Source organism: Excalfactoria chinensis, chromosome 2 (assembly GCF_039878825.1).
Source record: "Excalfactoria chinensis isolate bCotChi1 chromosome 2, bCotChi1.hap2, whole genome shotgun sequence".
NCBI lineage: Eukaryota > Metazoa > Chordata > Aves > Galliformes > Phasianidae > Excalfactoria > Excalfactoria chinensis.
In genome coordinates, this window is record NC_092826.1 from 65,965,280 (window position 1) to 65,977,656 (window position 12,377).

The window sequence follows — 12,377 nt, forward strand, 5'->3', positions numbered from 1 at the left end:
CTATTTTCCCATCTCATCTGCCTGATTTCTTTTTCTGGGAATGGAGAGCTCTTGTGCCCTCAGAAAGGCATCATTAAATTGCAGACAGCTCTCTTCAGTTCCTTTGCTCATAAGGTCCATTTCCTTGGGGATCTCATCCAGCAATTCCTTAAGAAGCCTGAGTTCATCCTCCTCAAAGTCAGGGTCCTGATTCTATTTTCTGCCAGGCTTATGTTCCTCAAGATCACGAACTCAACCAGGGCATGGTTAGTGCAGCCTAGGCTGCCTCTGATCTTAATCTCTTATATGATCTCTTCTGCATTGCTGAGCAACAGGACAAGCAATGCTTTATTTCTGGTACATCTGTCTAAATACTGGAATCAGAAAGTTGTCACCAATGGACTCCAGGAGTCTCCTAGACTGTTTGCAGGTCGCCATGTTGTTTTTCCATGTTATATCTGAACACATACACATTCACTGTTGGTATAGACTATTTCAGAAATTGAATAAATATTTTTAATTTGAACTGGAAAAATAAGTTGACTAATGGAGTAGGGAATAACAAAGATTCCAACATTTTCTAAAATGAAGTGAATCGAACAGTAAGCCTCTTCAAATGCAAATTTCTCATTTTACTTCATATGAAACTGTGTAAATGGTACATCCACTGTCTCATGAACAAGTCTGAAAGGTCAAAGTAAAAGTCTGGTCATTAATTATTGAAAGGTTAATGCAATAATTTGACACTGCATCAGTTGAAAGCCACTTCCAGGAGGTATTTTAGATAACACAGTGCCCTTTATGAATCCACTCCAATATTTTCTTTGGCTCTGAAATATGAAGCTTACTCACAAACATAGAATTATAATTTATCCTTTTGTCGATGCCAGGTGGAGCGATATGAATAACACATTAAATAAATCAATCAATGAAGGACCCTGACAAAATACACAGTGCTTGCATATCAAAACAATAGTTGTAAAGGTATAAAGACACAGAGGATGAAAACAGCTGTTGGAAGAACACACCTTACTGCAATCCTCTAGGACTTCAATTTACTAATTATGGATTTATGGAAGTGAAGTTCAAAGCTATAAGAAATCTGGAGGTAAAGGAGATTACAAATGACCTAAATGAAAGTATTTATAAGGCAGTGTGTGTGTATATTTGATATTTCCAAACAGAAGTACAAAGAAAAAAGAAAAGACATTGCAGTCAGACACCAACTTGCAATATTAAAAGTGAAATGATGTTGGTAAGAGTTGCAAAATATTTACACGCTGCTTTAACTGAACTTTGCACCAAAAGGAACTTGAGATAGAGTTTAATTACACTTCTGTTTTTCTCCTTCATTAATAAGAGAAAATTACATCTGTTGCCAAAGCCACAAAAATATTTTCAAGACAGAAAGGTCTTTCTCTCATACTCCAATTTGAAAACCAGAAGGTCAAGTTTCACAGCTTCCTCTAACAAGAAATCTGCTTGCATAAAAAGAGGTTACTGAGATTCTTCATATACTCCTCCAAAACTGCTCTCCTTCTTACTGGTCTTACATTTGAGTGGTCCTCAAAGGAACTTTGAAAAACATTCCCAAGATGAAAACAGCAAACAGCTCCAAAGAAATGCTTTCATATGTAAAGTTGTCCACAGAGTGATGTTGATTGCCACACAGCAACACCCACCACATTACTCCGGCGTAAGTCAGAGTTTTATCACAAGAAATACCTCATAAAGCAAGCTTTGAGCCAAAAATAAAGAAGGGTTCAGACAGACATTGACTTTGCAGAGTACAAATGAATATGAGATGATATTTGCACTTGCTACATAAAAAAATAGTTTTAAAGATGAGCTCAGTTATATTCTGAAATAGGTTCACAGGATAAACAACAGAAGGCTTATCATTTGACTCATTTAAACTTGCTTTTCAGAACATGGAAAATTTTCAAAAATTACAGACAGAGAAATAGATCATAATAGATAGCTTTTCCTCCAGTTTATAAATACAAGATTTTATGTGGTGATTTATTATGTGCCAAGGGCAATGAAGTCTGGACCCTCAAGAAGTAAGAAATGTATACATGTGTGCATATGTGCAATCCTTACCTTAATTAGAGGCTTAGATTTGATGTTATTCCATTTTTGTTCTCGATATTCAGAAGCTTTCTTCCAACCAAAACACCACCCACCATATCTGGTAACACACAATAAAGTGATAGCAGGTTACCCACCAAAAACTCCATCCTCCTTAGCAGTCTTTTTTATTATTATTATTATTATTATATTTATATATATATATTTCAATGATAAAGTGGTAATATCTAAATTAATGTGTTATTTTTCAACTGAAATTACTGTGTGGAAAGAGCAATTGACAACTGCTGGGGAATGCTCTGAGAAACTTCCATAAAGGGGGTTCCAGGTTACCTTTATACAAGGATACTGACCTTAACAAAAAACAATAGATGAAGGCAACTGCCCCCTTACATAGACCTGTGCTTTGGATCGGGAAGGACTATTATTGGTTTTTTTTTTAATTCACAAGGAATGAACTGCTTAGCCATTTTAGGATGAGGTTACCTTGCTTTGTTGGAAGGTCTCACTAAATATTCTTCCACAATCAACCCTGAGAAATTATACAAAATATGTCCTCTTTTATTTTTCACATAGGGAACAGAGGTATTGAAACTTGGACACATCTGAAAAACAGTATACAGAAAATAAGTGAAGGGGCCTTTAAAAATCATTTAAAAAATCGATGTCGCTAAAATTAGCTTTGTTTTTTTTCCGAATTTGCACACAGTTTTTGCAGCATTGCTTGTCAACTGAATTTAACTTTTTTTAAGCTTTGATAACTTATCAGTAAATTATGTATGGTTTCACGTTTATAAAGCATCTCAAATAATTGTAACTGTCACCTACATAATGAGTACCACCTTTGATTTCTCTTGCAACTCTGTCAGTCAGTTTTGTTTTGAAAACATCAAAACTTAAATATAAATTTTGACAGAATTACAGCAATGAAAAAGGCTACAAGACTTCTATTCACTTCTGTGCCAGAAAATAAACACAAAAGGCACAAGTAGAATATAGGATGAATTCTGATTCATGCACTGAGGGAGAGTAGTAGGGGAAAAAAAGGAAGGAGTTTTCTAGCAATTCAGTTGGATATTCTCTCAAGAAGACAGTTATTATGATGTGATACCTAGGAAACCTCATAAGGTACATAATGCTTAAAATCTGATATTTCGCCATGCTTATTTGACACTTGACCCTACAGGTTATAAATCAGTCTCAGATAATGCAGCTTTCCACAGCTCACAGGTAAAATTTCTGCCTCCGCAGACAAATTGCCTTTGAAGTACCATAGTTACTGGGTCTCTCCCTGCCATTGAGTCCCCGTTACCTTTTTTATTTAAGCTTGTTTTATTCTAAGTATCATGTTACAGTATTAGAGGAAAAGGTGCTCCTTGACCAGGAAAGTCAAAAATTAGTTCCCCCTTCCAATTTCCCCAAAATTAAATTTATCTCAGATACAACTCTCACTCCAATAAATTTATCTCCTTCATAAGGACATAAATTACTGATGAAATGGTCCCATCAAGGCAAATAACTTAGTTCATACAATTTCACACCCCACTTTATTACTCAGTGTAAGAACAATGCAACTGGAAAAGTCACTAGTCAGAGAGGTAAGAAAATAATTAACTTTTTCAAAATTCTTCCCTGAAAAGCTATTTTATTTTCACATATATAGTTCAAAACAAAACTAAACTCTAACATTAAAATTTAGTCAAACACAGACTCCCTGGTAGCTTCTAATAGCTAGAAACACCTGCCCTTTCCATTTTAGAGTAAGTAGTTTTTCTAGTAATCAAGTGTAATGTTTTAACTTTATTTTGCATGATTGTTTTGTAAGCAAAGTCCTATATCATGCTTGAAGCCAAGTTTCATCTGATGAGTTCAGCTATCTTTGATTCCTGTTATTTCAGGTCAACCTAAAGCCACTTCTACGATACACAAAAAGCACACTTAGATGCATAACAAAATTGTGCAGGCTTTTTCTCTGAATACCTCAGAATACATAATCCAAATGTTAGTTGAGATAAAGCAATATCTGATCAGAAAAAAAGGTCAGTGTTCTAAGCATTTACCTTCTCAGTTATACCCCCACCCCTTCAAAAAGAATAGTTCAGGTGCTGCATATAATACACAGGAAGCTTTTTACGTAAATACATACACATAGATATACATACCTCCTTTGCAGACATGCATCCACATGAATTCAGGAGTGTTTGTGATTCCATCTGCCAACATGAATTACTTTTTCTAATGGTAATAAACATAATTATATAAACAACCATCAGGAGAAAGGAATATATTGTAGAAGAAATCCACAGAGTAACAAGTCTGGAATCTTGAGACCCTTCCTAGTATTTTATCACAGCAGCAGCTAAATCTGAAGATATATCAAGTTTTATTTATTTGAGTCAAAGTGGATTCACAAAAAATATTTACCTAAATAAAGCAACAAAGGATTTGCATGCTTTGTGTTTTCATCAGTAAGGTAAGTAAAGAATAGTTGCCATTCTGCATTTCTAACTTTGGATATCTGGAACTCTAACAAACACCCTCATAATTATTGTCTAACCCTCATTCATACGAGACATGAGACTCAATCAAAACCCTACTGAAAGTAATAAGAAGTCTGTCACTAACATCTAAGGGATTTGAATCAGACCTTTAACAATTAAACCTATTTACACATATTCTATCTGGATACTACCTCCTTAGTCAAAGCAGATTTAACTTTAGCCTCACATTCCGAGGGCTGCAGCACAATGAAGAAAGACTGGAAGAGATGGACATCCAAGCTAAGATCTTGGAGAAGAGCAGGCTCAAGAGAGACCTCAACAACCTTACGGTACTGAGGGAAGCTAACAGCCAAGACCAACCTTCTACACAGTCTGGGTGACAGAAAAAGGGGTAATTGCTTTAAACTAAAAGAGCAGAGATTTAGGTTAGTTGTAAGGAAATTCTTTACTCAGAGTGTAGCAAGGCACTAGCACAAGCTGCCCAGAGAAGCTGTGGGTGCCCCATACCTGGAGGTATTCAAGGCCAGATTGGATATAGACCTGGGCAGCCAGAACTGGCAGGTGGCAGCCCTCCCTATGGCAGGGAGTTGGAACTAGATGATCTTTAAGGTCTGTTCCAAGCTATGCTACTCTATGACTGCTGAGAGAAGATTAAGATAGTTCACATTACCAAAAATTAAAAAATAAAAAAAAATATTAATTCTCTGCTTCTTTACAACTTTTGTTTTTATCTATGCTTCTACTTTCTCTTTTGTTTACATCTATGCAATCAGCATTTTTTTTCCTAGATAAAAATTGAGGCTAATTAATTTTTACTATTAAAATTTCACAGAAAATATAATTATGCTAGATTTACTGATTTCCTCACTACTATCAGCATCCATTTCAAGTTAACAGCAAGTGTTAAATCAGTATAGAATATTTTAAAGTAGTTATGTTATTCAGTTACCCTTGTTTTGAATGCATGCATGTCAAGTCCGAGTCAAAGAAATATCTCAGTAGAATCTGAGAAAGGTTTCCTAGATTATCATCTTCAATGCTGTTCAAAGCAGGCCAAAGGGAGAAGGAGTGGATGGAGGAAAGAAACACAAACATGTTAAATTGCCTAATTCTATTAACTTTCAGCCTCACAGTTCTACATGTTTACAACAAAATTAAAGAACTAACTAATACATGCATAGGAAACATACAAAACAAGAAATGTATTTTCAAAAATTACATCTGAACTTGTAAAAAAAATTCAATGCAATTACCCCTAGACAAATCTAAACTTCTCCCCATAGCCATTCTTCTCATTTCAGACATGTTTTAAGTGTTTTGTATCCTTATAAATATATCCAGATATTTGTCAATAGATAAAACTATCTATCTGATTTACTGAAGACAATACTCCAGATGATTTCAAAGCTAAAAGTACAAAAACTAGAGGTTCAGCTAGAAGGGCACAAACTTCCTTAGTACTGCATGGTACTGCCTAAGCTGAGACCCTATTCAGAAAAATACTGATCTAATCAATTAAATATGCTGAAGCATGCAAAGGTTTTTTAAAATGCACTTAAGCATTTACATGTATGTGATCATGATCTGTATTGAATGCAAACTGCTCCAAAATCTCTGTCCTTCCTCCAGCAATGTACAATGCCTACAAAAATATGGGAACTCAAGGATAAAGGTCCCAGAAGCCTGGATATTGATGACGATCAATGAATTCTTTACCTAAAGAAGGATTCTGCATTCTTGTAAAGACCTGGTGTCATCTTGAGAGAAGGATAATCAATAGCCAGAGGCTTCACACTAAACAAGGCCATTGCCAGTGCAACAAAGAGGACTGGCAGAAGCACATTTGACAGACTTCCTCTCCAGTCTCGCCTAATGTGTTGAAACCTCTTCCGCAGAAGGGCAACAATTTGCGCAAGAATGAGATTAGTTCCACACACACGTGAGGCCTCCATAAGTGAAATATCTGTAAGACAGAAATTAATAAATAAAACTGAAGAAAATCAAATTACATGAGTTGTTTTTTTCAAATATAAAACACAATAGCTTTTTGATAGGGAAGAAAAACCACACAAATCTACAGTGTCCAACTGGGTGGAGCAAGACAAATCTTCCCCCACCTCAGTAAAATTAGTTAACTATTCTACTAGGTCACAATCTGCAATGATTGAAATCAGTGGCAACTTTTCCTTAGGAATTTCAACAGGAAGTCTTTGGAGTATGTTACAGCACATAGATGCTAGAAAGGTAGATTCTCATAAAAGCATTCCCTTACTTTCTCTGCTCATAGAGGACTGATAATGTTTATTCATACGTTAGTTAAAGTGATTCACAATCTCAGTCAATGGACTGTCTGTCACATTCTCATGGGAGTGTTCTCACAGCTTACTGGCATCTCACCAATCAAATTTTCCTGATATACTCTCTAGGAATTTAATTTTGTTGCTCTTTGTGTCTAATGTTGTGCTCAAGTGTGTACCTGTGAGACATACCAATCACTTGGCCTCTATTTTAGGTTCTAATGTCTTTTAGGTATGTGCAGGCTATTAGCAGCTCCTCCAGTCTTGCCAGACTGAACATACTGAACATCAGCCTTTTGTAGAGCTTAGCAGTCTCAAGCAGATTTATTAACACAGAAATTTGCACTGTAGCAAAAGTGTACTGTCTGTTTACCATAGTGCTCAAAGACAAATCATATTTTACAATCCCCTGTGATTTGTCTCTTATCGCATTCTATATAATGAGACAGTACTTCCATGTTACATTTTAACAGCTACTTTTAAGAGAGCTTTCAAGTAACCTTAAATTATCTGTCTTTTGCTTTGAACAGTTTCTCCAAGTTTACTTGAAATTTAATCCCAGGGGAGAGTACTGTAGGACAAACAAGGGGGAAAGGCAAAAAAAAAAAAAAAAAAAAAAAAGATGCTGAATTTCTGAATTTCTGACAGACTGGCCATTGAACAATACAGCTCCAATTCTGTGCTATCATAAACTTGTGATTTCTTATATTAAAAATTACATGTGCTTTGCCATGGAAGAATTTCATCATATCAAGTAGACACATTATGGGAGATCTCAGCTTCTATGTTTTGGTACTACCTAAGAGGTCACCATGAGAATTTCACAGTGACATGGGCTTCCTAAAAACAAGATTTCTGAAAAAAGATAAACATCATATCTACCTTCAAGATGAGCCAGAAAAGAGGATCAAGGTGAATACATTCGGATCAACCTCAGTCCCTGCTATAGTTACAAATGAAAACCCCAGAAAAGTATACCGAAGATACAAAAAATAAGTTGCCTGGGATAGGCAGCATGGATTTAGCAAGGTCAAAACATCTCTGGCCCACCTAAAAACTATGAAGACAAGATTGGTTTAGTGAATGAAGAATGAGCAGTGGATGCCTTTTTTCCTTGACTGAATGTAGCCTATGACATGGTCTGTTGTGGAGCACCCTTAGTACAAGAAAGACAAGGCCAGGCTCTCTGCAACACACTTTGGACTGGATTGGTGATACTGGGTGCAGGAAAGAGGCAGTTAGTTACAGTGTCTCTGAAGACCAGTGGTGAGGAAGACACTAACAATGATGCACACATCCACACCAGGTAGAGACCCACATTGGAGGTGGTTGTAGGGGGTTAGCATTTGGATGAGAGCCACCTTCCCGTACAGCTGGTGGACAGAATGAGTTCAGAGACAGCACCCAGAGGTAGTGGCGGTACTGAGTAAGAGTTTCTGCTCAGGTAAAACGCAAAAGAAGCAACAGGTAGCAGCAAGGACACAGGAAATTCCTACTCAATAAATCGTGAAAAAAATTAACTGTCATGATAATCAACAAATAGAGCAAACTAAACAAATCCCTGAGTAACCAGTTCTGAGTTGATCTGCTTTCAGTAGGAATTCAGACAAGATAATCACTAAATGTCTCTTCATACCCTAATAGCTTCTGATTCAATCAGATTCCAGTTACTTCTTAGTAATTAATTTTAGTTTTATTTCTAGAAAGTAAAGCAGTATTTATCCTTTTAATTCTGATACTGAGTAGCATTTTTTATCTTATATATTCTCATAGAACAGAAATTCTGCCTATTAGCAGTTCTAATCACAGACATGTCCTACTAGCTTGACAACACATACAAAAGGGACTTTGAATTTTAGTCTTTTGTAGAGGGAAAAAAAAAAAAAAAAAAAAAGTAGCTACAAAATTCAGACAGCAGTCCTATGTTCAAATGTCTCAGTCAAGTGCATTTGAAATTTGGAACCTGGCTTTCCATAAATTTGGCAACTAGGAGAAAACAATCTTGGAAAAAGAAGATCTTTTAAAGCAAAATTTTAGGGAAGTATTAAGCTTTTTGAATTACATCATATTATGGTAAGATTTTCCACAGTTAACACACAGAGGCACTTGAAAGCAGAATAATTTGCAAGGGATGGGTGTTTTTAAAATAAATGAAATCCTGTGTTTCCAGCTGAGTATTTCTGCAATTGTAAAATATACTGTCTCTCATTTATCAAAGCTATCAAAGTATGGAAATGCAAGAAAAGTACAAAGCAGCAGAATACAATGAAAAATCTACCATAGTCCCAGATCTGCTCATAGATTATAAGCATGAAATGGGAGTGAAAGATCCTTCAAAATGTTTGCTCCCTTTGAATCTCTGAAAGAGGGCTATCACAATTACTTTCTAAAGGCAGGAAGGGAAATCAAAGCTGCCATTCATTTTGTTTCTTGACAAATGAAGCAGAGAGAAAAGCTAACAAATTCATTCAGATTGCAATAGGAAGAGAAATTGTTGGTCTAAATAATAACAATGGTTCATTTGGTCCAATATCCTGACACTTTTTTGATATTTCTGAAGCTGGACAGCCAAGATGTATCTCAAGACGATGCAAGAAATCATTATATTAAAAGTATTTATTTGCCCCAGGCATTTAAAAAAAAAAAAAAAAAAAAAAAACAAACTTTAAAATTATTGACATTTCTAAGAAAGTCCATATTCATTATAGAAATCTCTTCAGGATGTGTCAAATCATCTTATATTTCAACCCTTGTGACCTTGAAGACTTTCATGCCATTATGTTTCATGTTAAAAAAAAAAAAAAAAAAAAAAAAAAAAAAAAAAAAAAGTACACAAAACAACAAAAATCACTACCTTGTTTGTTTTGAATTTATTTTGTTTGATGGTGCTGGATATAATCTTAAATCTTTTTACAGGAGATGGATTATAGGAGCTCCCAATCTGTTTTCTGCATACACAATCTCAAGCTCTCAGTCTTCTCATAAAAATTTTCCATAGCCCTAATCACCTTCACCATTTGCCTCAAATCCACTTATATTACTACCATATCATTCTCGAGACATATTGTGTTCAGTACTGCCGTCTATCAGACGTGAAGCTGATTTATGTAATAGCATTATGCATTCATGTACCGATCTCTCTGCATTCTCCATGCATCATGCCATTTTGTCTGACTGCAGACACATTGTAAAAAGGTAAAAAGTAGCCTGTATTTGGCTTTCCATAATTGACTCAAAAATCTTTTAAGATTTCTAAGGTATTAAATTACTAAGAACAAGAAAAACACAAAGCATTTATGTCTGCACTTAACATTTAACCCTTTGTATCTATTAATCTTATTTTAATTTACTTTTATCTTAGCTAGAGCCTACAAAACTAATGTTTGTTTCATAAAACTCGTAGTGCGCTACCTATATTTAGTACATATGTCAGGAAACACAAAGGGTTTCTTGCACTGAAAACCAAGGATGATTGGCCATCTAAAGTAGCCTGGTCTCGAAGGAGAAGGGCATATTGCTAAGTACAGTGTTTTCATCATTCATTATCTTTGTCTTTATTTCCCTTTCTTCTGCACACTTTAGTTCAGATTGTTTACTTAGATCATACTGAAGAAAAAGTTGGAATAAAGCACAAGTATCTTCAAGTCTTCTGCGGTGAACTGTATTGTCGCCAGAAAACATTCATCACAAAAGAGCATATTCTTCGGAAACAAAAGATATATGAAAAACTCAGCCAGATGGACATAATCATATCATGCCCTGAAAAGGAAAATCCCTGTTATTGGGGTAGCCCTAATTCTCCAATTCCAAATTTCTGTATGATTAACTCGCAACAAGTACGCTAATTTTAATTTCTAGGAGATAATTTTCCAAATAGATATTTGAGGTTTTTTGTACTACTATCTTCCCTGCAGTGATGCACCTGCAATTAACTGCCATGTGGAGGAGGGAATGAGAGAAAAAGGAGGGAGAAAAACAGGCAGAGGAAAGTGGTTACAAAACAGAAGCCTATTTGCAATGCCTTAATTCACTGTCTGTGTTCTTTACAAGTACAAAATCAGAGAAATACAGTCTGTCAGAATTGTCCAGAAGAGACTCCAACTGACCTGATACAAAGCAGACTTGGCAGAAAGTAAGAATACATTTCTACATGCACAGGTAGACACTCACCATATAGAACGTCTGTGCTAGAAGACACTCTCTTATTACAATAAGCAGCACGCCATTTGAGACCATTTCCTCATACTTTTAGAAGTGTAAATCAATACTCTAACTATTAGAATAAGACAAACACATCTACACTAAGGTTACAAAACTTCAAGATTGATCCAAATGTAGATAGTAGAGCTACAGTCCACAGTATTTCTGCTGTGTTTGATGAAGAGCAGACAAGAAACACAAGCTGAGTGCTCTCTCTACCACAGCATAAAAGTTTAAATGCAAGATTTAAAGCCACTCTGGAACAAGCCTATTCGAATTGCTCAGAGAAAACAAATGGAGCAATAATTGAGAATAATTAAGGATATTTTTAGATGCTATCTTTACTGGAATTGTTCTAATAACAATAAAATCATGTCAGAATTTCTGCAGGAAAACAATTCAAAACTGAAAGATGAATGAGTTTTACAGGAGGCACGTTTTATTCAGACCTACAGCTAAAGCAAACAATTGTAAAATTTATCTGATGAATTGCTTACTTCCTCAAGCATTCTGCTATCTCATAGTGGTACTAAGCTGCTAGAAAGATCTTGATTAACAGAACTGAATGTTCCATTTTTTTCCTAATGCACCTCCAATGAATACAGTAACGTGTTCAAACTGCAAAACAGAGAGACATATAGAATGAGATTAAAATTACCACCTATACAGAAGTCCAACATAGGGTCTATATGTCATAAAACTGCATGTATAGATGTCAGATGAGGAATTAAGACATCAGTGAGATAAACAAATCTTACCAAGTTGTCACCTTGTGACCTATATAAAGTTATTGACTGAACAGTTAACAAAAGGAAATGCAGCCCTAAATGCTGGTTGTTTGGTATGCTGCCTTTCAGATTGAATGTGCTATGCATACTTTCCTTGTAGCTCCTAAACTGGACTTCTGCTAGCTTTAAGCAACAAAAATCTGGTCCTCCTGCAGAATGTTACTACCATCTAGAGAACAGATGTGTGACTACTAGCAATGTCCTGACCTGAAAATGAGAAGTTACTCCTGTAGTTGTTAAAGTGTGAAACAGAAATCCATGTAAAGAAAGCCAAATAATACCTCAGCTCAAAACTTCATCAGAACCTCAGAAATGGAAACCAATTTTCCCAACAGCAAATGTACAAGCAAAATAAACAAAGTCAATCCAATGATTCTGTCATTAAATCCTAAGTGCTAAACTTAAGAACTAAAATGCCTTAGGAAAACTGATTTTATAAAAACAATTAAGGGAGGATGAAGCTTACACTCCCCTATGTTATTTTCACTTTCTATACCCTGACTTGATTAAGTACAATAACA

At 35.5% G+C, this 12,377-nt stretch overlaps 1 protein-coding gene across 1 annotated transcript in view; it reads right to left on the reverse strand.

Annotated features, from left to right (window-relative positions):
• ABCA13 (ATP binding cassette subfamily A member 13) overlaps positions 1–12,377 on the reverse strand; it is a 169,735-nt gene that overhangs the window by 62,683 nt on the left and 94,675 nt on the right. Inside the window, exons 36-40 of the mRNA XM_072328092.1 lie at positions 6,288–6,534; positions 5,521–5,610; positions 4,233–4,305; positions 2,557–2,675; positions 2,083–2,170 (exon numbers count right to left, since the gene is read on the reverse strand). Of these exons, the coding sequence (XP_072184193.1) occupies positions 2,083–2,170; positions 2,557–2,675; positions 4,233–4,305; positions 5,521–5,610; positions 6,288–6,534 (617 nt within the window). The remainder of the gene's footprint in view (positions 1–2,082; positions 2,171–2,556; positions 2,676–4,232; positions 4,306–5,520; positions 5,611–6,287; positions 6,535–12,377) is intronic.